This window comes from Embiotoca jacksoni, unplaced genomic scaffold (genome assembly GCF_022577435.1).
Source record: "Embiotoca jacksoni isolate LCO1_2020_lvr unplaced genomic scaffold, fEmbJac1.0.p SCAF_29, whole genome shotgun sequence".
NCBI lineage: Eukaryota > Metazoa > Chordata > Actinopteri > Embiotocidae > Embiotoca > Embiotoca jacksoni.
Window position 1 is genome coordinate 3,333,142 of NW_027185380.1, and position 24,694 is coordinate 3,357,835.

The 24,694-nt window shown below is 43.6% G+C and overlaps 4 protein-coding genes across 16 annotated transcripts in view; 1 reads left to right on the top strand and 3 right to left on the bottom strand.

Annotated features, from left to right (window-relative positions):
* The window catches only part of rev3l (REV3 like, DNA directed polymerase zeta catalytic subunit), a 66,529-nt gene extending 62,283 nt beyond the window's left edge, over positions 1–4,246 (bottom strand). For all 4 annotated transcript variants that reach the window (XM_069161833.1, XM_069161832.1, XM_069161831.1 and 1 more), the window contains exon 1: positions 3,279–4,246. In XM_069161833.1, the coding sequence (XP_069017934.1) occupies positions 3,279–3,417 (139 nt within the window). In that variant the 5' untranslated portion in view covers positions 3,418–4,246. The remainder of the gene's footprint in view (positions 1–3,278) is intronic.
* slc16a10 (solute carrier family 16 member 10) overlaps positions 1–24,694 on the top strand; it is a 162,989-nt gene that overhangs the window by 113,188 nt on the left and 25,107 nt on the right. The window lies entirely within an intron of this gene.
* On the bottom strand, positions 9,382–21,612 carry traf3ip2a (TRAF3 interacting protein 2a). 4 transcript variants are annotated; one of them, XM_069161819.1, is made up of 10 exons: positions 15,320–15,379; positions 14,830–14,869; positions 14,253–14,744; positions 12,931–13,069; positions 12,656–12,840; positions 12,480–12,568; positions 12,328–12,396; positions 12,147–12,254; positions 11,041–11,115; positions 9,382–9,822 (listed from the first exon to the last, which is right to left on the bottom strand). In XM_069161819.1, exons 2-10 carry the CDS (start codon positions 14,843–14,845, stop codon positions 9,676–9,678), a joined length of 1,320 nt encoding a protein of 439 aa, XP_069017920.1. In that variant the 5' UTR covers positions 14,846–14,869; positions 15,320–15,379; the 3' UTR covers positions 9,382–9,675. The 4 variants fall into 4 exon arrangements, with proteins under 4 accessions (XP_069017920.1, XP_069017922.1, XP_069017923.1 ...); XM_069161821.1 differs by lacking the exons at positions 9,382–9,822; positions 11,041–11,115; positions 12,147–12,254; ... (5 more) ...; positions 14,830–14,869; positions 15,320–15,379 and adding exons at positions 17,651–19,827; positions 20,847–20,959; positions 21,295–21,389; positions 21,520–21,612; XM_069161822.1 differs by lacking the exons at positions 9,382–9,822; positions 11,041–11,115; positions 12,147–12,254; ... (5 more) ...; positions 14,830–14,869; positions 15,320–15,379 and adding exons at positions 17,651–19,827; positions 20,847–20,959; positions 21,520–21,612.
* Positions 22,889–24,694, bottom strand: part of fynb (FYN proto-oncogene, Src family tyrosine kinase b) — a 74,598-nt gene continuing 72,792 nt past the window's right edge. For all 7 annotated transcript variants that reach the window (XM_069161842.1, XM_069161840.1, XM_069161837.1 and 4 more), the window contains one exon: positions 22,889–24,541. In XM_069161842.1, coding sequence (XP_069017943.1) covers positions 24,333–24,541 — 209 coding nt within the window. In that variant the 3' untranslated portion in view covers positions 22,889–24,332. The remainder of the gene's footprint in view (positions 24,542–24,694) is intronic.

The window sequence follows — 24,694 nt, forward strand, 5'->3', positions numbered from 1 at the left end:
TCGGCTCCAAAAAGCCTCCGGCTCCATAGACTGCCATTCAACTTCTCTCATCAAATCCAAAGTGAATAAAATGTGTCCATCAGTTATCTCGGTGTTGTTAGCTAAAGTCACTCCTTCTTATTAGTTTTCTGGAGGTCCATCTGAAAATAATCCCTCATTCATTAGAAAAGAAGATTCAAAAAGACCTGTTTTTGGGGGCGTGTCTGTTTGATTGACAGGCCTGTGGTGCAGTCAGGTTACAGCTGTCGGTGGGCGGGACGTAGTATTGTCAGGTTTCCAATCAGATCAGTCAGATCCACCGCTGGCTCCTCCCCCAGCTCGTCCAAATATGGTCACTTCCTGCTCCAAACTGCCCAGAACTAGCAAAGATGGTGACGGACAGAATCTGAACTGGAGGATTCATAACGTTCACAAACCAACGATGACGTCACTGATGGTTGATGTCAGACGGCCTCTCTTTCTTCAAATATTGCCTGTGATTTGCTACAGCTTCTATCAAATAAATAAAAGCTTCGCTAATATACTAATTTCTCAGTCATAAGGTGGTCTGACTCACCAGGTGTAGTATGTTGGCATAAACCTGCCATTGGCCAACTATTTCAGTCGACATTCTCCTCCTCTTCCGCTGTCTGTGCGTTACTGTTTTTCAAAAGACCCATCACAACAGAAAACAACAATGACAACAACAACAACAACAACAACGACCTCCAAGCAGCAACCTACACACTGAAACTGGCAAGTTTTTGACAAAGATGCATCCATTTTAATGCCGTGGCTCACCTTCCTCATGTTCCACACAAAACGACATTACGCTGCATGCTGGGCACAGTGCCGTCCAACAGGACGGGTTCAAACAAATAAACAAACAAACACAAGTGTTTTTTTTAACCCTATAGCTGAAAGATATATGGGTGCAGCCAGCCTGTTTTGCAGCACCGACTTGGCTCGGTGGAGATAGGTCTGGTCCAAAAGTAAACACAGCCTGGATTATCCAGTCGATTTATGTGGCAACCAGCCAGTCAAGTGCAGCGAAGTCCCGACGATCCACAATCAGAACGGACACAACAAGGAGAAGAACCAGGCGGCGGAATCCTGTACGTCTTCGAGTACGTCGGAAGCAGATGAAATGATGTGCACTTTTAATAATTAATCGTATATTAGTTAATGTACCAATCAAAAACGACACTGAAAACAGCTTTCTGAATATGACCATTACCTGCTTCTCTCTATTCATATAATTTGGGTTCTGAGGCTATATAAGGTCAGAAATTGGTGTTAAAAAAAAAAAAAAAAAAAAAAAAAAAAAAAAAATCATCCTAATTTCTTACACCTCTCAGGTGAAAATCGAAAACTCACTTTATCCTACAAAAAGTCAAGATTTTCAATTTATGCTCTCCATATATCAGAGAAAAGCAGAAAATGTCCACATTTCTGACCGAAACCAGCAAATATTTAGCATTTTAGTTTGAAAATGTATTCAAACAATTAACCTCATCATCCCATGAAATTTCAACACATTCACTTGGTAGTTAATTCACATAATTTCGGCTAGTGCGATAATAATGGAGACTTTTTGAGACCAGAGCAGAAAAAGGAGAAAACATTTATGCAATCTGCAAAGAGCTTATCGTTATGATGTCAACCCTATATGAGTGAATATTGTACGTTCCTGCTCTCAAGACTGCACCGCTGCATTCACTGGGTTCAATCAGTGTTGATGAACTGCTCCTCAGCATACATTCAACTGACAAGCTACCCAGGCTACCTCTGCTGCAGTGTGTGTGTGTGTGTGTGTGTGTGTGTGTGTGTGTGTGTTTGTGTGTTTGTGTTTGTGTGTGCAGCCCCCTCCTATCAGCACACCCACATGCAGTTTATGAAGGATCCAAATTAGACCTGACACCCTAACCCCGACCCACTGTCCTTTATTTCTCTGCTCTAAAGCCTTTAATCCTCCTGGAGGTTCATCCTCCTGGACGCTGCTCCAGGTCGTCCTGCAGAGGAGGAGCACTGACATCCTGTGTGTGTGTGTGTGTGTGTGTGTGGGGGGGGGGGGGGGGGGGGGGGGGGGGGAGACGACGACGACCCTACTAAGAATATACACAGTCACTGTACCGCAATGGTGTTCTCACCTGTTAAACAGGGTTGAAAACAGGGCACAGCAATCAATAGAGGTTTTGGCAGGAGCAATAAAGCTGTGCCATTGTGCAGGAAATGATTCTTTTGTTTTGCGTGAGGGGATTAAGGTACTCGGCTGTGATGGCTTTAATGGAGAGGAGACATTGTGCCAAAATCTGAGAAAAATATTGAACAAAACACAATCTACATTCAAAAGAGAGCCTCTTCTTTGTCCAGTGCAAAAAGTAGATATTTTTTCCATCTGCCAGCCATCATATCGGCTCCACCTATAGGTCTCATTCAGGTTTGTAATTTCAGTAAACGTTACATTTTCACATAATGTAGAATCATATTTTTATTCATCATGACAACCATTGTTATATCCTGCATATTGATGTACTGTCGTGATGGCCCTGCCTTTTCACTCCTTCTATAGAGCACAATGTCAGGAAGAATGCTTAAAGAATCCCTATAATTTGTCTCGTATTTTTTTTTCTACACCTTTGATATATTAATATTATACTATGTATTTATATCCTCGGCTGCTAATGTTGCTGCAGTCACCTAATTTAATTATCTGGATGAACAATGCTTTCCCTTTTTTCACCTACATCAGTCTTTTCTCCGGAATTACACTGAAGAAGAAGAAGAAGGAGGTAGCAACATGCTGTCCACACTCCACAGGTTGTTAGAAACACAATGAAAACCACCACAAAGGGAGCTGTGCCCTGTTGTCCCTGAATGCCACATGTGGGCAGAGAGGCACAAGTCGAGCCGAGCGAGCCAGATGTGTCCACGACCACCACCGTGATGGAGCAGCGGGCGAAAACAAAGCCGAGCGGAGGACTCCCTCCTCTGCGGGCAGCACGCACCGGAGCCGCGTCGGAACAACGTGTCAACACCCTTCAAACGTCTTCCTGTCAGTTTGCATCCAACAGATATTAGATGTTCTCTTAAACAATACGGTGCGGACGTGTTTGTGTGTGTGTGTGTGTGTGTGTGTGTGTGTGTGTGTGTGTGCGCGCGTGTCCAAACAGCAGCTCCGACCGTGTAACATGCCGCGTGCTGCAGTGAAAAGCGCTTCGGTGATAAAAAAAAAATAAAAAAAAAATAAAATAATAAAAAAAAAAAAGACAGAAAATGAACCGCAGGAGTTGACTAACCTGCGGGTGTTGCTCCAAATATCCGCACCACCGGCACTTTCTTCACGTCGCTCTCCCTGAACGGAGAATAGCAGACGTCCAGGTCTTTGATGGGACTCGCCAGATAGTAATCTGCGGTGACGATGCGCACGGCGAACATGACTGCCGCGACCGAAAGGAGAGAGACCCGCCGACGGAAAAGCCCCAAAACTACTGGTAGGAGTCCATGCGATGCGGGGACCTCGGCGGCTGGTCGACACCAGCCGAAGGGGAGGCTGTCACGGCGGTAGAACCACGACAGAGCGGAGGGAAAGCCCGGTCGTGTCCCATGCAACAACAAAAAAAAGAAAAAAAAGAAAAAGAAAAAGGCGAACAAAGATCCCCGTGGCTCCCGCGCGCCCCGAGGTGCCGCCGCTGGTGTCCAGCTGCGGCCGCGAGGAGCTAGACGAGAAGGTGGCGGGTAATTATCCGGCGCTCCGCAGCTGTCTGGTCCATGTTGTACTTGAAATTGTGGTCGTCCCGTGATTTTAGCTCTCCGTGTGGTGTTTTTGTTTTCAGCCAGGAAGACGTTCCCCAAGGCTTCCGGTGTGGAGCGTTATCTTTCCAGAACTAGTCCCAGCCGGTCCCGGTGCATCCGACGAACCCTCGGTGCAGCGCTCTCTGCTTCCATAACAGGCTAGCCCACGTTAGCTAACCTATGAGAAAATACGAGCCAGTCAGAATGCAGAACAAATGTACTTCCGGCTGAAAGTTTCAGAATAAAAGTCGTGTTGACGAGTCAAAAACCGCAGTGATACGATCCGCCAAAGAAAATAACTGGTTTATTTTGGAAGGCTCGGATCGGGCTCAGTTCTTTTACAGCCAGCAGTAACAGACCGAGGCTCTGTTTCCACCTGGCCGACGATGTGTCCGGGTGACATCAGATCGCTAGTGGCCAGCTACGGGTACCCTGTACTCAGGCGTGCACGCTCCTTAAGCCACACGTTCAGGTGTGATCTGCTCAGGACGCGCGTGGTCGCGTTCTCTCGCAGCTTGTGCGCGAGGCGTCCTCAACCTGTCCTGGACCACACTGGGAGAAAGCCCACTCAGCTGAAGTCCTCTGCTGAAGCTACAAAAAACGAGATGCAGCCCGTGTTTTGTACCTTGTGCTTGTTTACTTGTATTTTTTCGTGACGTAGCCTGAGTGTTGATTTGCATAAACAGCTGTGAAGCGACACCCGATCACGAGTGGTCACTGGAGCCGCACGCTGCTGCCAGGTGGGAGCTGGCGGCTTAAAGCTGGCCTTGTGATCTGATCACAGCGGGATGGGTTCCCGACACTCTGTGTCCATTTAAACGGCCTCGTTCCCGACATGCCACTTATGCCACATGTCCCCAGTATTATAATCAAATTACACTTTGAGCCTGTTTGGAAACTGTACTTCTGTCATAAATAATGAAAGACAAGAAATCTCAGTTCGTAGAAATCAGTGCATTTTTCCCTTGATGGGAGTACTAACAGCGAGCTCATCTCAAACAATACCGCACTAATGCAACACCGAGATTTCTTTGGAGGACTCTTATTTTCTAACTAAATGCACGTCCACTTTAAAACCGTACACAGACTTGTAAAACATTCAGTTGAGGCCTGCAACGTTTTCACCTCATTTGCCTCGGCAGCACCAAAACGAAGATCTACCCGGATCAGAGAACTAGAGAGCATCCCTTTCCTCCTGTGTCTTTGGTTAGGAACATGTTATTTATTGGCTTAAATGTTTCCAGTGAGGAAAAAAAAAAAATCACCACACAAAAAGCATATAAAACAAGAAAACATCAAATCCATAAACAAACGATGCAGGAATATTTTAGGCAAAGTCAAAAAAATTCCATAAAGAGAAATTGAGTTAATTCCGCACTACCGACATCGAAAGTCTCTATGGTGTAATAAAGCATTTAAAGACAAAAAAAAAAAAAAATACCATGAAGTACATTGAGATAAATTGGAGATCAACACTAATGTGCTCTAACTTTTAAACTATATATGTTTATTAGTGATAGAAGTGATTTATCATATGGTGAACCTTACTGTTCAGGCTCTGAGCTGCACTGACGACACCAACAACATGTCCTTGATGTTGTGTTTGTGAATTTGTGGGTTTAACAACCTTGTGAATGAGTTGTACTGTTGCATGTCAGCTACTCAGCACGCATACTAACGGGGAAGTTTGACATTTTGAGATATTGCTGCAGCACACAACCACCTATGAATCCACAACTCCTTGTCTTCCGTTACCGTCAAAACATTATTATTGAAGTTATAATGTGCTATTTATTGAGCTGCAGAGATGCCAGCAGAATTCATGTTGTTGTGTACTTTGGACTGAGCCACCTGTTTCACCGTTTCAACTAACATCTGGCTCAACTCCTGGCACCCAAGTGAGTTTCCCAAAAATGTTGAACAATTCCTTAAAGGGAATTCCTTAAATTTGGAGAAAATGCACTTTGGTGCAGGGAGTTGAGCCAGAAGTTAGTCAGCTTAGCTTAGCATGACGACGTAAAACAATGGGAAATAGGATGCTCATTATCCAACTGGAAAACCGACATCTCATCGAAGGGAATGTGGAGAAGGCAAAAGAATGAAGAAAATATAAATACGCATAATATACTAAATATAAATTTTTAGTGGCTCTTAAAAAAAAAAAAAGAGGAGCAGAAGGTGAAACAATCACAACTAATAAAACAGTTTCACTCTTGCGTCATCAGAATTAATGCTGCTGCTGTCACCACCTGAAAACAACCTTCTTTTTTTTTTTAAAGAACATATTTTGGCGGACTTCCTCCCGTCCCGTGTGTTTCCACCATCAGGTGCTTCACTGGCAGTTTGCGTGATGCTTTTTTTTTTTTTTTTCCTCTTCTCTCTCTCTCGCCTCCTCCACATCTTCAGGCTCCTCAGTATTCCTCTCAGCTTCCTCTAACAGCCTCTCCACGGCAGGCGGCAGCGCTGGATGTGCTGAGCTCACCGCTTTCTCCGCTCCAAACAGCTGGTTCGGTCCGGTTCATGCCGGGGACATCGCAGTCAACGACTCCCCGGTGATGGAAAAACGGTTCATTAGCATTTTCATCTCGATGGAGAGGCAGCCTCCGTCGGCTGAAGTGTGCGCTGACCTTGAGTGAGAGGCCCGGTCCTCTTAATGAGCCAATCAGCAGGCGTCTGTTTGTGTTTGCCAGCAGCATGCTTCAGGTCTACGAGCGCGCGTTTAACATCAGACTAATCCAGAAATATGGCACATGCCGTATTTAATGTCGTGTTTGGTGGCAGCATTTTTTTTTTTAATCCAGAATGCTTGACGGTGCACTGAGCGCATGGTTAGTATGGATGGCCCCGACGGGAGCGCAGCCCACACCGTAATGGGGGAAAGTGCCATTTTCTGCTCAGATAACCATCTGTGTTTGAGGAGTTTCTCCCAGTGATGGTGATGGAGTTGAATTAAGGAGGACAGGAAGGGTTCCTCTTCATCACACAGGGAAGACTGAACATCTGGAGATGAAGACCATGAGCTGGGTCTAAGCCCCACATTAGTTTTTTTTTTCCCCCCTGTTTCTGCACATGTTTGAATGTACTGTATTTTTAAATGGGGAGATAAAGCATTCATTTTGGTAAAGGATTTGCACATTGATCAGAAATCAGCATCTTTTTCAGATAAATTAGGACATGAAGAGTTAAAATTTCTGCTGTTATGTTCAGAAGTGTTTTGATTTTAATGCTCTACTGTCTCATCTGATAAATAAAAAAATATATGTGGAGTGATGCGTTGGGCAGGGAAACGCCAGTCATTGTGTGGGATGAGGGATTAACAAGTAACAGCAGAGCTAAACTCGGCTAATATTTTATCGCACTGTAATCAGTGATAAATGTGCAGGAGGGAACAACACACACATTTGTTTCATTTCTGGAAGGACATTTTGACTGAGGAATGTCTGTTGTCATGTTCAGTTGTTCAGAACAAACCTTTTGTGCTTTTGTTAACTGTGATCACTGCTAAGAGACTCTGGAACCAAATTTGAATGCAACGGTTAAATGAAATCATCTCTTTTATGGAGAGAATCTGTTATATAAAGTCAGACTGTGAACATTTCTAACAAGACCTGCAGCACGTTTAGACATGCAGGATAAGAACAAAGGACTTACATTCCCAATAAAATAAGAATTACCTTATTATTAAAGTCTTTTTTGCGTAACGTCATAATGTTTCTGACAATGGTATAAATGATCTGTTCTGTTTAGTTTGTTTGTTTCTGCTGGGGTGGGGTGGTTGTGTCTCTATGCATGCCAAAAAAGGATCTAAATAAAACATTTGAGTGTGAACTTTCAAGCTCAGCTTTAAAGCATACTTGTGGTAAACATTTTTGACTGAGGACAACAAGCACCACAAGACTTCCTGGTGAGGAAAACATAGGAAATTAACGGTTTGTCTTAAATTAGGAGGAATTTAGTAGACATTTATTGGCAGTATAAGATATGTTCATAAAAAAAGAAAGAAAAAGAAACTTGAGATGAAACTACAGGGCTTCAGTTTCCTTTGTTGGTTTTTGGCCCTAAAATGGAAGTAAACTGTTCCTTTAAGTGTTTTACAGACACATCCCTCAATCACAGTGATACAGATAGGAAAATAAAGCTCCTTTTATGTCTCTGGTGATCCTTTTTTTTGTAATCCTTTTCTGGAGCTTGATGACTCACCTCTGTTTAGTTGACTTCGGTGAAGCTCAGCAAAATAACAGAGAAAAGGATCCTTCTTTCCTCCTCTGACTGACAGCGGCTCATTTTTTTATGTGACCATGTAGTTGTGTCCCATCCCCCTGAATGTAAAATGTACAAAAAGGAATTGACCAAAGAAAACCCAACAGAAATAATAAGCTGAAAGCACCTCTCATTAGACATCAATCAAAGCTGTTTTGATCCCCCAAGGGCTCTGCAGCAGGCCTGTGTCTGGTTGTCATGGATATACTGTAGACGTGTAGGAAACAAATCCTAAAAGCAGCCACTAAAGGGAGTATATTTCTGTGTATCCAGGCCTTTTTTTGGGGGGGAAATATCTGCATCTGGTCGCTGCAGACTCACCAGATAAGGCCAAGTCGAGTGGCACGCAAGTACTGGAACAATAGCAAACAGTGGATTTATTGGTGCTGGCTACAGCGTGTTGACGGAAAACACCCTCGTGCAGGAGCTGATAAAAGCCTGGAAATCAGCAGAGTTGCCTTCAAACACACACCAGTGTGAGCAAATCATCCTCCACGGCAGGTTTGGTAAACAGGACCAACGAGTCTGAGCTCACCGACGGAGTGAAATGATGGAGTTCAGGGTGAGAACCTGACACAATGCTGCCTTATCGGGGAGTCCAACATGGATCGGGTTGGTTCTGCTGTCACAGGTCCTGTGTTTACCACACGGCTACTCATCATCTCAGCCAAATATCTGCCAAAGTCAGATATCCTCATCACTTCATTAAAAGAGTGCATTTATGTTCAAGAAATATTAGTCATGTTTGGAGTGGAGCTGGAGCTCTTGAATGTCATTGATAGGAACATGCTGCCACCTTCTGGTTAGATAAATCTCTTAAAAAGATGCACTGCAATGTGAAGCCCTGATATTGGGATTTATTAATAAACGGTTCAGTTTTAAAAAGCTTATACAAATTGATGAATAAAAATTACATGCAAATTATGCATTAATGAGCTCTAATCTGAAAATAGAAAAATAACATGTTTTTATTTGACATTTTTACTTTCTTATCGTGTCTGATGATTTCAAAACGGCATTTTAGAGCAGAATTGTAAAATGATTTACAAATATCATAATCTCACATTACATGTGTTCCCTACTTCAATATTTTGTATTTCCATTTTTAAGATGTCTCTCTTTAAAGCTGGACTCAGGAATGTGTTTTGATTCATACACAAAGACCTGAATGTGTGATATAAACGTGGTCGCTCAGCGTGATAAAACCTGAAGAGAATTAGCATCCAATTCTGCAGGAATCCTCAGTGTGCTGCCTAAGATTAAACCCACAAAGAGGCAAGGGGAGCTCTGATGGGCCCTGAAGACAAATACGTCCTGTGTAAAATCAGACTTAACCAACATATCACATTGGATTTCATAGACTTTTAATAGCTCTGACTTTGATCATGTGTGATTAATGACAATTATCTGAGTTGGTTTCCATCTCTTATGCTATAATTAAGGAAGACGATTCAGCAGTATTCAGAATATGAACCGAGATCAATTGAATTATGAATCAGTACGTACGTCTGAAAATGAGCAACAAAAAGAAAACACTTTCAAACGGAAGAGTTCAGTCACAGTTACAGAGGCGTACCTACAGCGTGCTGAGTGAACCGTTTCCTTCACACTGCAGATGTTCAACACGTCCCTCCAGAGCCGTCAGAGAGGACGAACCGTGAGGGTGAGGTCAGCTCCCTGATGCGGGATGATGTAGCGCTCCTCCCTCACCAGGCGCAGCAGCAGGTCCTGGGTGTCCTGAGGCCAGCGGTAGATCCTGGTGCTCTGCAGCCAGCTGGGAACGTGTCTCTGTAATGCACACAGTGTTTCATCAAAGTACAACCACTGTAACTCCAAACTGTTCTTAAGTACTTGAGTAAATGTACTTGGTTACTTCCCACCATTGAACCCTGGAGTTGAGTCATTCAGAGTCAGACCTTTTACTTCAGGCTTATTTCCATTCATCTCTTTGCAATGCATGTCTTCATTTCAGATTTTTCTTTGAGCATGCAGTAATTTCCTCTTTGTTTTTCTAATAAATCTCTAATTTAAAGTTGTCTAAGACTTTAAAGAAACAGCACGCCAGTAAAACAAGACAGAAAATAACTCAATAACTAGTGAGGATTTAAATGCTGCAGTTGGAGTCAACTCCCCATTTAAAGTGTTGGATTGTTGCACCTTTTCTCCAACAAAATTGCAATGAGTTCATTTCAGCATTAGGATTTGTTTTTGAAATGATTTAGTTTTAAATCTTTCACCCTCTCAAGGACATTTCAGGGACTTCATAATGTGCATAGTGGTTATAACCTTCGTTTGTTGGTGAAATGCTTGTATTTTATTAAAAAAAAAAATCAAAATGAAAATTTATCATTTTTAATGCAGCAATACAGCAGCACTGATGGAAGAACATTTATAGTTTTAAGGTAACGCTGGTTCGACATGATACTTTTTTTTAAGCTAAAACAATATGTGCTGCTTAACGGAACAATATTACTGCATAATATTGTAAATATTAGCGTTCAACACCTACATCTACCATCAGTTTAAGTTATTGCTATTATATAATCAAAGCTGACAGTAGAAATGTCAACTTGTCTGAGCAGGAAATCACAAGTGTTTCTGGCAACATCAAGAACGGCTCAGTGCTATCCAAGTGTCCCTTTACAGTGTGACAGTGAGCCAGCATGAACAACAGGACCCTGAAGGTGAAGCAGCTAAATGGAGTTCAATCATCATGCATGCTGTTATGTCAAAATGTCTTGTATGAAAAAGAGCCACGTTGGACGTGGCTGCTGCACTGATCAGTGGAGGAGGTTTGAAATGATGTGCAGCACTATGGAACGGCTCAAGTTAAAGGTACAATTCATCCAACTCACAAAAACAATCGCTGTAGCCTCATGTGGTCTCCATGCTGCAGAGGGAGCTGAATGAGGACCATGAAATGAGGCTAAAAGGTCTTTTTGTTTGTTTTTGAATCATTTCAGTGAAACTTTTCCTCTTCTTCTGTTGCGTGCTGTCCATTCTTACCTTTGTCGCATTGGGAAACAATACAGGAACCAGTCTGAAGTTCAGGCAGCCTTGCTGGATGAACTCATTTTGAATCTGTGCAAGTGGGAAAAGGCAATCAATAGTTATACAGTAATAATAAACTCACAAAGTGCTTCACTCAATAATGTAGGCTAAAAATCAATCCATAGCTTCCTGTATCTCATCTTGTCGTGTTAAAATTAGGAGCATCTATGTGCCCATTGTTGTTGAACTGGTGCTAATGATCCACACTCTGAATGTCAACCTGGTATCATGGCAAAGCGTGAAATAGACACGCCCGTCCACGACAGCAAAACATGAGATAGCCAGGGGTTGGCCTCTTTAGGTGGGACAGCGTGAAATTTACATGCACGTAAAAGTAACGTAACAAAGGATCATATGAAAGGACAATGGAGATTTTTCAAATTTTTTGGCAAGTCTAGCCAGTAGGAAGGGCGGCCTGGTGTCATATGCAGGAGGTTTGAACCCAAGAGGTGATAACGTTGTTCTTGAGTTGTTTTTTTTGTTTCCTATTCCCAGCCCTGTTGTTTTTATAGTAACCCCAACCATGTTTTTTTTTTGTCACAAACCCCAACCATGTGTTTTTGGTAAAAGTTTCATTCTCCTGTAAGTCACATAGCTGTCCACATGCATTAGGTTTCGTTTTCGTCCACCACAGCAAAACGTGAATAGCCACGCTTTGGCCCGTCTAGGCTGAGAGTTTCACGTTTTACTGGGCGTGTCTATTTCATGTTTTGTGTGATACCCGGTTGCTTAATGTACAGGTCTCACTGAGGCCTTCAATGCAGTCTGAAAAAAGTAACGCACACCGGACAGACACAAAAGTGGAACCAAAGTAAATTTGTCTTTGTCTAACAATAAACTGCTCATTCATCATGATATATTCTTGACAATAAACAGAAGGATCATTGAACTGTGAATCAGTGAGCCGACAGGCTGCTTCAGCACCTGTGACACATCAACACCGAAGGAATGTGAGTTTGGGGACACTGAAAGGCGCTTCCCTGTTTTTAAGTCCCCCAGTAGCAGTGTAATGATGTCAGCAGGCCACAAGAGGGAAACGTTGCAACAAAATGTTTTCTCACCTGGTTGTGAATGTACTTGGTGTGCAGGCCGTGCTCGTCGTCTCCTCCTCCTCCCTCCACGTCCTCCTTGTACTTGGGGCTGATGACCACGATGATGAGCACCGATTTCTGTCAAATGACAACCTGCTGTCAGCTTCTGCAGAACAGACGAACCCTGCTCCGACTCATCTGTCACACTCACATTATTCAGAAAGCTGTCCATCCACTTGGTGATGCCCATTCTCCGGATGGGATTGTCAAATATGTCAATCTGTGAAAAGACACACAAAGTGTGAGTGTTTGAACGAAAAGTCTGATTGGGTCAGAGGTCGGTGAAGACGTGACAGGACTCACTGATGGTTTGAACCCCTGATCGGTCAGAAATCTGATGAAAGGGATGATGTCTTCGGCTATGTCCACTGAATATGTGACGAAAACTTTCCCTGTCGACGAACAGTCAGTGAAACATCCTTAAAGTAGAGAAAACCAGCGCGTGCGTATGTTTCTTCGGGGAAACTGATGTGACTTACTGCACTCCTCAGGTAGGCTGATGGTCCTCCTCACCTCCCTCGTGACTCCTCCTGCACCTGCGGGGACGGAGCGGTCCACACTGACCTCATGCACCACGTCTCTGGGAGGTGGTGCAAACTGAGGCACAGACCCATGGGGGGCATATGGAGACCCTTCAAGTTGCAGCCTATGTTGGAGGGGATTCCTGTGGAGGGAAATAGTCAGAACCAATCAGAGAGGGACTCATGACGCGTGTGGAAAGTATTATCGTGCTGAAAATCTTAGAATGACACACAGTTGTTGGCGGTGTTGAGGCTCCTGGTGCGACCATGCAGGGAAGTCCTGCTTGTAATGATAATAATTGTTTTTGTGACGGAACAGATTTGCTGGAGGACAGCCTGGATACGGTCTCAGACAGTTCGCCTGCATCGGACCTGTGGACAGATACGGAGGAGCACATATAAACCTCTCGTTTGGACGGTTTCCAGTTCAGCAGTAACGTGATGCAGATTCAACCGAGACACAATGAGCCGCTGCTAAACGACAGCGAACCCAGTGGTGGAGGCCACTTCAGGAACTTTATTGGTCACAGATGTCGCAATGACTCGACTGGTAAAGAATCCAGTTTTAGTCATTATTGTTTGTCCTACTTTCGGATCCTTAGAACATTTAGGTCTCTGAAGACAAATGAGATTTAGAAAATGTACTCAGTAATAGACAATATCTTAAAAAAAAAACTGCATTTTCACACTCACAAAGTGACTAATTGTAATCTACTAATTATATCTACTAATAACAGCAGTTATAACATCAGGGCCACGGGACACTTAAAGCCTCCACTGAGAGATACACGAGTGAAACGCGTTATTAAGACAGTGTGACCGACCACAGTGGGTCTCAATGGAGGGTTTTCAAGACACTTCCGTAATCATCACGTGTATAAAACATAAGTTGTTGTCTGGTCCTTACATCCTAATGGGTGTCGACCTCGGCTACATTTTGAAACTATTGGACCCCCTTTTAACCAATCAGCATTGACCACCACATACAGTGTCTATGCGTTTCAGTATCCATACTAACATACCGTTAGTATGCCAGAAAAAGATTCATTATGTCCCAATATAAGGTCTGTTAACTGTAGGATGCCAAAAGTACCAGGATGTACGACTACATCTGGTCGTTTTCTGCAGTTTGCAAGAAACGTCATCGCCTGCAGCCGCCCCGACGGGTCGCTGACTGGTTCTCCCCAAACCTTCATGTGAAAGTGTTTAGAAGTGTGTTTAGCTTCGCAGTTACTTGTAATAAAATGATGTGAATTCATTGTTTGGTAAAACTGCTAAAAACATTCTGTTGTGTTTTACAAAGGTAGATATTTTTTGGGCGGTCCTAATCTGAAAATAACTATTTACTGTTAAATAAATGTAGAGGAGTAGAAAGGGCAATATTTGCCTTTTCCATGCAGATGAGCCGAAGGGAACAGTGGAAGAGAATGGAAATAATCAAGTAAAGTACAGCTTCAAGATTGAACTTAAGTAGTAGAGTAAATGTACTTTGGTACTTTCTACCACTGACCCTGACAGTGACAGCAGACACTATCACATTTCTCCTTTTACTGACCGGGCATGCGTGTTGCGGGGTATCGGGGTGCAAAGTGGTAGGAGTAGTTAGCATCTGACATGAGTGGGAGGGGGGGCTCCAAGGACTCGGCCTCCTCCAACGAGCGGCCCCAGGGCGCGTTTGTGGGGCCCACAGAACCTCGGATGTGCTCGAACATGAGGTCCCGTTCACACAGAGGCTCCTGCTGTCGGAGTATGTGAGGCCAAACATCTGCAGGGTGGGGGGGCTTCGCATGTCCCGAGGGTGCCGCTGTTCGGGGCATGACGCGAGGTTCCGGAGCTGCTCCGGGTTCACACCGGCTGTCAGGGAGTCTACGCTGATCCACGCTGCGTGCTGTCTCCAGGGGGGGCTCACAGCCGCCGTCCTCTGGCCTCCGGATGGTCTGTGTATGTCCGCTACACTGCATGCAGGGGGGAAGCCAGGCAAAGTCCGGACCCCAGGATGTCATCCTCTCATCCATCTCAACAGGAATACTCTGATGTGAGCAAGGTCCTGACAGCGAGAGCCAAAAGAAGAACGTCACTTGGAGCAGATTTATTAACACCGAGAGCCTCACAAGGTTTTTCTTATTTCCTACCGTTGAATGAATCCATTTCACCAAGGAGCGTCTGCGGCCTCTGGTGTGGTGAAAATGAAAGTAATGTGAGGAAGGACGAGTAATTTCAAAACAATGAGGAACATACAGGACAAAAACTTACACAACAACAACAGGCATGAAAAGAACTGCAGTTTCAAAGCCAAAATAAAAACTGTCCCTGTCACTGCTACTGAGACTGAAAACCATACAAGGAATAAAGACATGGGAAAGTATGAAGCTGAGCATAATAAGCTGTTCTTCCTGTTTCTCCCTGAAGCTGTGAAACACTGGGTGTACTTTTTCAGATGCGTTGGAATGTACAGTAACACGATCGCTACAAACTAGTACAAAGGTCACAATCACTGATCTGCAGCCCTGTCAGCCACGTCTTCTTCAACCAACACAACCAGGCCAAAAGGCTCCCGACACTTTCTTCCCAACAAATTCCCAAAGAGAACAAAGCCAAACGTCCCAGTCGTCCCACACATACCTTCACTTCCCACTGCAGCACAAACCTGTTCTGAGCCGAACAGGAAACATTCCCACTGCTTCTTCCTGTCTCTATTATGCAAAGCTTAGAAGTCTCGTGACCGATTTATGCAAATACTGCGGGGCATCAAGGTGCAGGCTGCCAATCAGGTTACTTCTTCAGCGAGGCAGCTGCCCTGCAGCCAGACAGGCTTCAGTGTTTGTCGGACTGGAAAAGTATCATGTCTCCTTCCCACCGGACTTAATGTGCAGCTTGTGTTTTATGATCAACAGAGTTTTTGAGCAACTTTTGTCCATTTAACATGTTCACTTGTTTTTGTTTCACATCTGCACACATCTGGATGACTCCAAATCTACAAACATACCAAAGACTAACTTCCAGTGGCTCTTCATTTACTTTATTTAGGACCACAACGGCAATACCAACATGCAGATGGGTCAGTGAAAGATTGCTGCCTTTAAACCGGGTCGTCTTTTCTGTGTTCACCGGAAGAGTCCACATTGAGCTCCTCTCTTTTATGGCTCAGAAATGCTGGAGGCCAAGTTGATTTTTCATTGGAAGGTAAAGTAATATTTAATTTTAGTCGTACGGGATTTTTCTTTGTAGTTTAATAATACTTCTGAGGAAGATTTTGTTGTTTTTCCCTTTGTTTTACGTTAAATTATGAATTATTAAATTAAATTTGCCTTTGTAGCTTCTAGACGCCGTCCATGATGCGGTTACCTAGCGGTGTTCTCACCACTTAAGCTCCACCTGAAGGCAGCAAATGTTAGCACTATGTTGGTGTGTTATTACGCTAATATTTGCTTATTAGTACTATGCAGAAACAGAAGGGGGTTAGGGTTAATTCAAATTCCAAACATAATAATTATTCCAATTCATTTTGTGGGGAACGTGAATGTCTGAGTTAAACTTGATAGCTATCCAACAGTAAAGACCTCATCATTGTCATAGTGGCCGTACATATAAAAAAAAATAATTCCAGGAAATATCATACCCATCAGGATACATCATTTGGAAAAGATTAATTTAGTAGATGCTCAGATATTTTACTGAATATGTAACAACTTTGGCCAGCTGTTAGCATTATGCGTGTATATTATGTGTAAATAAATGTCGGGATCACCAAAGTTAGCAGGATTCATCCTCTGATGACCAAGATTCTCTGTCCAAAATTTCATGGCAATCCATGAAATAGTTGTTGAGATATTTCAGCCAACTGTTGGATATTAATGTCTTGAGAGCCAAAACGCTAGCATGGTTAAAAACAAGAGAAAATATTAAAGAATAATATCAAATAAAAAAAATTAAAAAAAAATAAATTCTAAATTTATTTGTATAGAACATTTTAAAATACAACAAAGGTTGCCCAAAGTGCTGCACAGACAAACAGTCATGCATTGGAACAGATTGGATCAATACAAATAAGTCACATCAAAGTCAAGACTAACTAACACAAACCACACAGAAGTACCAAGTAGAGATCAAAGCGGATAGGCCAGTGAAAATAAATAGGTTTTTAAACAGCTTTTGAACATTGGTAAAGTGGATGACAACCTAATATAAAGAGGAAGGTTGTTCCAGAGCTGAGGAGCTGCAACAGAGAAGGACCGGTTGGCCCGGGTCGTCATTTCATAATGGCTCTCACTGTGGTTCACTGGAGTCCCAAAGCTTTAGAAATGGTTTTATAACCTTTTCCAGACTGATAGATCTCAATTACTTTCTTTCTCATTTGTTCCTGAATTTCTTCGGATCTCGGCATGATGTCTTGCTTTTGAGGATCTTTTGGTCTACTTCACTTTGTCAGGCAGGTCCTATTTAAGTGATTTCTTGATTGAGAACAGGTGTGGCAGTAATCAGGCCTGGGTGTGGCTAGAGAAATTGAACTCGGGTGTGATAAACCACAGTTAAATTATGTTTTAACAGGAGGGGGCAAACACTTTTTCACACAGGGCCATGTGGGTTTGGATTTTTTTTCTCCCTTAATAATAAAAACCTTCATTTAAAAACTGCATTTTGTGTTTGCTTGTGTTATGTTTGACTAATATTCAAATTTGTTTGATGATCTGAAACATTTAAGTGTGACAAACATGCAAATAAAATTGGAAATCAGGAAGGGGGCAAACACTTTTTCACACCACTGTACTTATCTGCCCGCTGCTGAAGAATGTTTCTATTGTCACATTTACGACGTCTAATTTACGACTGAGTTCAGTTGTAGGTCAAAAGATATGGACCTGTGTCCATATCTTTTGACCTACAACTGAACTCAGTATTATATACAAAATCAGATACAGAGGAAATGAGGGTGACTGTCAACTGTTTGTCACTGTATAAAAGTTGTCCTGCGGAGGAGTCACGTTGAGCAATCCTGGACATCTTTCTTCGAGTGTAGATGTATTTGCTCCTTCTTGCAAAAATAAATGTCCAATATATTTGATTTTGAATCCAGCCTCTGAGTAATTTTTCTAACACAAACACTGGAATTAAACGACATGTCAAAGTGAACAAAGAACACTCATCGAACATACTTACGCACACTGAACCTCCAGGAAAAACCACTGTATGAACAACACTGATGAAGAGCAACGTGCTCCAAACCTCACTGATGTTGGTGTTAATAAATAAACTGCATCGATGCTCTGAGTGCGCCTACTTTATTTTACAACCATTAATTAAATGACAGAAGCTGCTTGCCTGAACTTTCTGTGTAAATGATTCATCGTCCCACTCAGACTCTTTTCGATTGTTTCATTTTCATGTGTAATTTAATTCAATTGAAATTAACTTGAGTTGCATTTTAGAGAGAAAAGAAACTACAACATCGAGAACGTGTGAAAACATTTTATCCAATCATTGGAAAAATAGACAAACTTAATAACTGAGTGCAACCTTCTTTAATCATACTTTTTTTTATTTTTTATTCTTGTCTATTTTAAATAAAAGCAGCGAGAGAGGAGGGAGACGCGAGCAGGAGCAGGGGGAGGATAGAGAGCTCCTTTAGTTCAGTACCGCAAACCAGCTGAGTAGATAAAAAGATAAAAAATTGTTACCTCTTTACATATCATTTAATTGCAATTCATTTGTAGTTATCTTGAGTGCCTTTTATATTTTATGGCTCAGATTGGCTGCGTCAACTTTCTGAATCACATCCAATTCAAGAGGCAGTGTTGCATTAAAAAATATACTGTTTTAATAATTTATGCAAGTGGAATTAAATACGTAGAGCATCCACCAGACCCGTGTGTGATTTTGGACCGGTCTGCCCACTGAAGCCACAAAAACAGCACAAATTCAGACTTGGTCGGAGCTGGAGGACGGAGCAGACGTTAGAAGTTCAGTCACCGGCGCATCTTTAACAACACACCCTGACGTTCTGCCCATCTGGGAGCAGCCGGGTTCACCTTCCTCAGCGCAAGTGTTGAAAACAGCGCACCGAGATACAAATGCACCGGAAAATGCTCTACACCTTCGTTGTGCCAGGAAGGAAAATAAGGCCCCGAGTGTGTCCGCCGACAACGACCGTGAAATGCAGCAAAAAGGACTAATGAATCAATGCTGTTTGGTAAAGACAGAGAACACGTTCATGGTGGTGTGCGTGGGGAGAGTTCCCAGCTCACGTCCCTTTGCCTTACACGTCACAACCCGGACGAGCTCCTGCCGGAAGCGCCGGCTGACCATGCAGTAGAGCAGGAAGTTGGTGGTGGAGTTGAGGTTCTGCAGCATGTTGGCCAAGTCCCCGGCCACATTGATGGGAATTTTGTAGTCATTCCTGTTGAAGTTCTCATTGTTGTACTCGGTCCTCAGGATGCAGTAGGTGACAAAGCGAGGCAGGCTGAGGACAACGAAGGCTGCGGAGACGGTGCCCAGCAGCAGAATGGTCCTCTTCAACATGCCCCTGGTGCTCCTGCCCTGCATGACGCGCCGCTCCTCTTTGCTAAAAAGCCGGCTGGCGCGGCACAGATGATACCCAATGAGGTAGTTAAAGACGATGACCAACACGATGGGGAAGCCTCCGGAGAGGAAGGTAGTTATCCACACGATAACAGTGGAGTAGGCCTCATCGCGGTATCGACACCTGGGCAGCGTCACGTTCTGTCCGTCCACGTTGAAGTTGACATGTGTGACGTTGTTGATCCAGCCCAGAGGCACCGACACCAGGTGGGACACAAGCACGATAGCCACGCAGGTCAGTTTAGTGACCCGGGCCTGGGAGAAGTGCTGTTTGGCAGCTGTGCTGCGGAGGGCGAGGTAGCGCTCGACGGTGAACATCACCACAATCCAGGAGGAGCTGTAGAGAGAGCCATACTGCAGGAATCCCAGAATGCCACACCAGGGGTGGGAGTGCCAGAACGGCTGCAGCATCCAGAAGGTGAGCGTGAGGTCAATGAGGATTACCCACACCAGGTAGAGGGTGTCCACTATGGCCAGGCAGCTCAGGTAAATGATGGCTGTGTTGGACATCCCACATTTACGGAAACAGATCATGTAGAATGTGAAGATGTTTGCTGGAAGGAGAGACAGGAAAAAAAAAAAAAAAAAAGAAGCTCATTGACAGGTTTTACTTATTCTGAGCTGAGAATACGTCATATTGAACACATCCAGCAGACACAGAGCAACGTCATCTCTGATTTGATGTGCACCAACTCCCCGAATGATCAAGTTGGAAATTTGACCCGCTGTTTGTCACTTTTTAGCATAAATATCAGCTGCCTGACGATAATGAGGTGGATTTGAGTGAAACCAAAACAATGAGCTCAAAGAGGCTAAAAGGCTCCAAAGAGTGAAAAAGGGGATTCTATGTGTTCTTATTACTTTGGACAACCACTTTCACTTTAGATCTGTTATATTAAATTCATAACATGAATTTATGGTTTTATAGAAACTGCTAGCCTGCTATGTAAGAACCAAGCAGCAACCAGCAGTGAGGTCATCAACCATCAGTGATGTCATCATCCATCAGTGATGTCATCGTTGGTTTGTGAACGTTATGAAGCCTCTAGTTCAGATTCTGTCCGTCACCATCTTTGCTAGTTCGGAGCGGTTTGGAGCAGGAAGTAACCATATTTGGACGAGCTGGGGGAGGAGCCAGCGGTGGATCTGACCGATCTGATTGGAAACCTGACGATACTATGTCCCGCCCACCGATAGCTGTAACCTGACTGCACCACACGCCTGTCAATCAAACAGACACACCTCCAAAAACAGGTCTTCTTGAACCTTCTAATGAATGAGGGATTATTTTCAGATGGACCTCCAGAAAACTAATAAGAAGGAGTGACTTTAGCTAACAACACCGAGATAACTGATGGACACATTTTATTCACTTTGGATTTGATGAGAGAAGTTGAATGGGAGTCTATGGAGCCGGAGGCTTTTTGGAGCCGACCTCTAGTGGCACTCGGTGGTATTGCAGCGGAAGACACTTCTGCGTCGGAAATTTTCTACAATATACCTTGTTGCACTTTGGTGCTGATTATCCCTGATGAAACCTGTGCAAGTATGAAAAGCCAAACATTATACAAACCTGGAATACCCATGATGCAAAGTAGCGGGTAGTAGATCTTCTGAACAGTGACGAAGACGTTGACGTTGGCGTTGACTCCCTCCATGATTAGTCCACTACTCACATGCTAAAACCTGCAATAAAGCAATAAGAGGTACTCTGAACAAACAGTGATGAAGGGCGGCGTAGCAGAGTCAAGCTTTTTCTGACATGGTATGACTAATTGGAGATATTCAGGTGAAAACAGCGTCATATTTGAAGTTGATAAAACCTGCAGCTGTTTTGCAGAAGTTTGTTTTTATTTTGTTTGACTATGTTTGAACCTGTATGAATATACAGCCGTAATAGACGTTGCAATAACAACAGGAACTTGATTGTGCTCCAACGTTAAACTGGACCATTCAGCTGACGATGACACAGTTAACGCTGGATGAACGCTCTCTGTACAAAGTCACGTTTTCTTTTGTACCTGCCTGGAAAATGTCCCGTTACATAATAACATCAGGTTCCTCAGCCACTGTTATCGCGATCACGCAGGTTTCCACAGAGCTCTGCTTCGTTCACCTGTTTTTTTTTTAAATTTTTTTTTACCGTTCACAGTTCGTATAAATAATCTGGTTTCATACAGGCTAATTATCTTCACCTGCGTGACTTCAGCAGTCTTCAACATTAAAATGGATGAAATGAGACGTACCTGGTGTGTGTATGTGTGTGTGTGTGTGGGAGCTCTGTGCTGTTCCTTGATGCTATCCGGAGCTCTGTCACAGAGGTGCATCCCAGCCGGTTCTGGCTCCACACGGAGAAGACGCTCGATAAGGAGCGACGGGTGAGAGCGCTCCAGCTGCTGCTGCTCCTATAAACCTTCAGGAGGAGGGAGTGACGTCACCTGACAGCCATCTGATCTCAACGCTATATTATTACTAAACAGTTGATGACAGCTGCTGAAGGCAAACCGTGAAACTAAATTCAGAATGAGCACAAGTCTTTACAGTGAGCAAATAGGACTTTTTTTTTTTTTTTGTCCAAGATTGTTTGTTATGTGTTTTGGATGAGAGCCTATCGGCAACGAGCAGCGCGTCCCCTTATTGATCCGAGGATCGATTCTTTCCGCAGGACACAGGTTTTGTGTCTTTTTCCCCCCCGGTGGACAGCTGCACGTAAAACCAAAGTTACATGATGAACAAAAGGTTTCAGGGGCAATAACAAAACACTGAAATCCAACTCTTCCGCCGGTTTGGATAAGTTGAAGCTCCGTCTGTGGAAAGAAACAAGATTGCCACATAAAAGCCAGCTGTTGCAGAGGAAACAGAGTTTTCTGTAAATTAACATTGAAGACCTCAAACCCAGTAAAAAAAACAATGTGTTCACCAATATCCAAAAGTATAACTTCTGTTCACTTCATCGGAATCTCTTCGGTAAAGACCTCCAGTTAATAATAAAGTCCTAACAGGGCAGAGTGCCCCGCATCCCCGAGGACCCCCAAGAAGTCCCAGGTTCAAGTGGGCTTTGGGGATTTCTTAAACTGCAAGTTCATTAGGAATAATTGCACCACCAAACCGCATTAAAATCTCGCCAACGTTGTAGTCCTGTGCCAACATCTCGTCATTGTGAGATGTTAGGTTTGAGTGGTGGTGGGAGGTCAGTGGTGGCATCACTCTCGCCAATCAACAAACCTACTGTACCATCAAAATGCTTATTTATCAACTGTAGTAGATTTAGGCCTGTGTGCAAACATGCAGATGTTAGCGTCTGAGAAGTGAAGCCACTGTGAAAGTGCCTTAAACTGCAGTACTACAGAGGACCACTAGAGGTGGAAAAAAACACAACAAAAAACAACCTGAAATATTAATTTGATAACATTTTTCTACAAGTCATTATGATGTCAGTTAAATTCAAGTCATTCTGTTCTGGTGGTCCGTCGAAAAACCAAACCTGACACACACACACACACACACACACACACACACACACACACACACACACACACACACACACACATCCTAAAGCATGTGACGGTTGAAGCACACAAAACATTTACATGTTTAAAATAAGTGTCTTTGAAAAAGAGTGTAAAATGTTTATTGGTCTTTTCTGAATTCCAAACGCCAAATTACTGAATTAACAAAACAAGTAATGTTAAAAAAAAAAAAAAAAAAGGAAATTAAACAATACAAAGGAGGGAAGGAAGTTAGCGACACTTAAAAACCATTTAGTTGTACAACTGAAAAATGAAAGGTTTCAAATGGCCACAAAAGCATCTGCATTAAGACCAGCTCAGATTCATTTTCAACTTGTTACACATTCAAACCTTTAACTTCTTTAATTGTCACCTGATTTGGCCCCATGAGCTGACTGGTGAAGGATCACTTAAAAAGGTTAAATAAAAATGTACTCTGTAAAAAGACTCAAATACTGATAGAATATAACCATTTCATAACATAAAAAAAAGGAGGTAAGGTGGTCTGGGTTCAGCTGCAGACCGGCGGCCCCCCGCGCAGGCTGAAAGTGGAGGACGAGCAGAAAATGAAGTGAAAAGTGAAAAGCCGCTGTTCGTATCAGGACAATGAGAGGAATGATGGCTCAAATAGAAATACACACTATTCTTAAATAAACTGCTTGCTTTCCTTCCAGCTAAAATCAAAAACAACACTTGTGGCAGAAAGACTAGAAATATGTCCACCAAAATATTTCTCAAATAAGCGAGGAGGGATATGTTGAAAATCCTCTCATGCTCGGCTCTGATTGACAAAATGTGACGTAATATTTGTAAAAGAAGCAGCAGGAGCCGAACAACGAGCACTCGGAGGAAAAAGAAAGGAAGCTGATGGGAGGACTGCGTCGCGCTCGTCTGAAGAAGCCTCTGCGATAACACACAGAACTGAAACGTCCAGAGTAAAGCGGTGATCTGGGGTGAACTTTCTTCCGACATAATAATGAAAGAAAATATATATCGAGGCCTCCAATCTATTCTCTAGAAAATAAGACAGCAGCTACAGTATACTACACGTACAGATTACCTGTGCCTGCCGGGGTGCTCGTCTTCCCTCGCCTCTTTTATCTTTAATATTATTGTTGTGCAGGAGAAAATAAAATCTTGAACGGAAGCAGACAAACTAAAACAAGCTTTTTCTTATTTACATTGAATACAGGTATTTCAATTGCATTAGCAGGACCCCAGTTCCCTCCGTCCATCCTCCATCCCATTACCTTCCCTAATTATCGCATTTGCAGAGTTCGGACACTAGGGGGCGTGTCAGAGACTGTGGGTGGTGGTTTGAAGGGTTGGTGTGGGAACTGAAATGCTCGAGTTGAGCTGAGGAAGCTGTACAGATCCCTAAAATAAAAAGGCCCGGCTGGGAAGGCTCCAGAGTTTTTTGTTTTTTAACAGCACTGCTCGGGCCAGTCCTGCCCCAGAGAGCTGACCCCGAGCCCCAGAGGAAGAGAGAGAGAGAGAGAGAGAGAGAAAGGGAGGGGGGGGGGGAGTGTTGTGGGGGGGAGAAAGGGGGTTTAGAGGTTGTCCCCGGGCTGGTACTGAGGCTCAGTGGCTGTGAAGTAGTCCTCCAAGAAGGCCTGCAGGTACTCGAAGGTGGGCCGCTCCTCGGCGTCCTTCTTCCAGCACTGCAGCATCAGCTCGTGCAACGAGATGGGGCAGTCCTGGGGGCAGGGCATCCTGTAGCCCCGCTCCACCTGCTCCAGCACCTCGCGGTTGTTCATGCCTGAAAATCAAACGCACGCAGGAGGTGAGCAAGAGCAACCAGATGCTCTTCAACAGATCAATAGGACAGCGGCGCTCCAGGGAGACCAAACACTTTGATTCAGCCCTGGTGACGTTCAGCGCAAACAGCTGGTGGATCCGGATCATTTCAGGG

What these genes read in the sequence shown, in the direction of transcription:
- traf3ip2a (XM_069161819.1), bottom strand. An exon ending in CCTCAACACCGCCAACAACT is followed by an intron (nt 12,841 to 12,930) that starts GTGTGTCATTCT and finishes TTCCCTCCACAG; the next exon opens with GAATCCCCTCCAACATAGGC. An exon ending in TGTTTCCCAATGCGACAAAG is followed by an intron (nt 9,823 to 11,040) that starts GTAAGAATGGAC and finishes TGTGCATTACAG; the next exon opens with AGACACGTTCCCAGCTGGCT.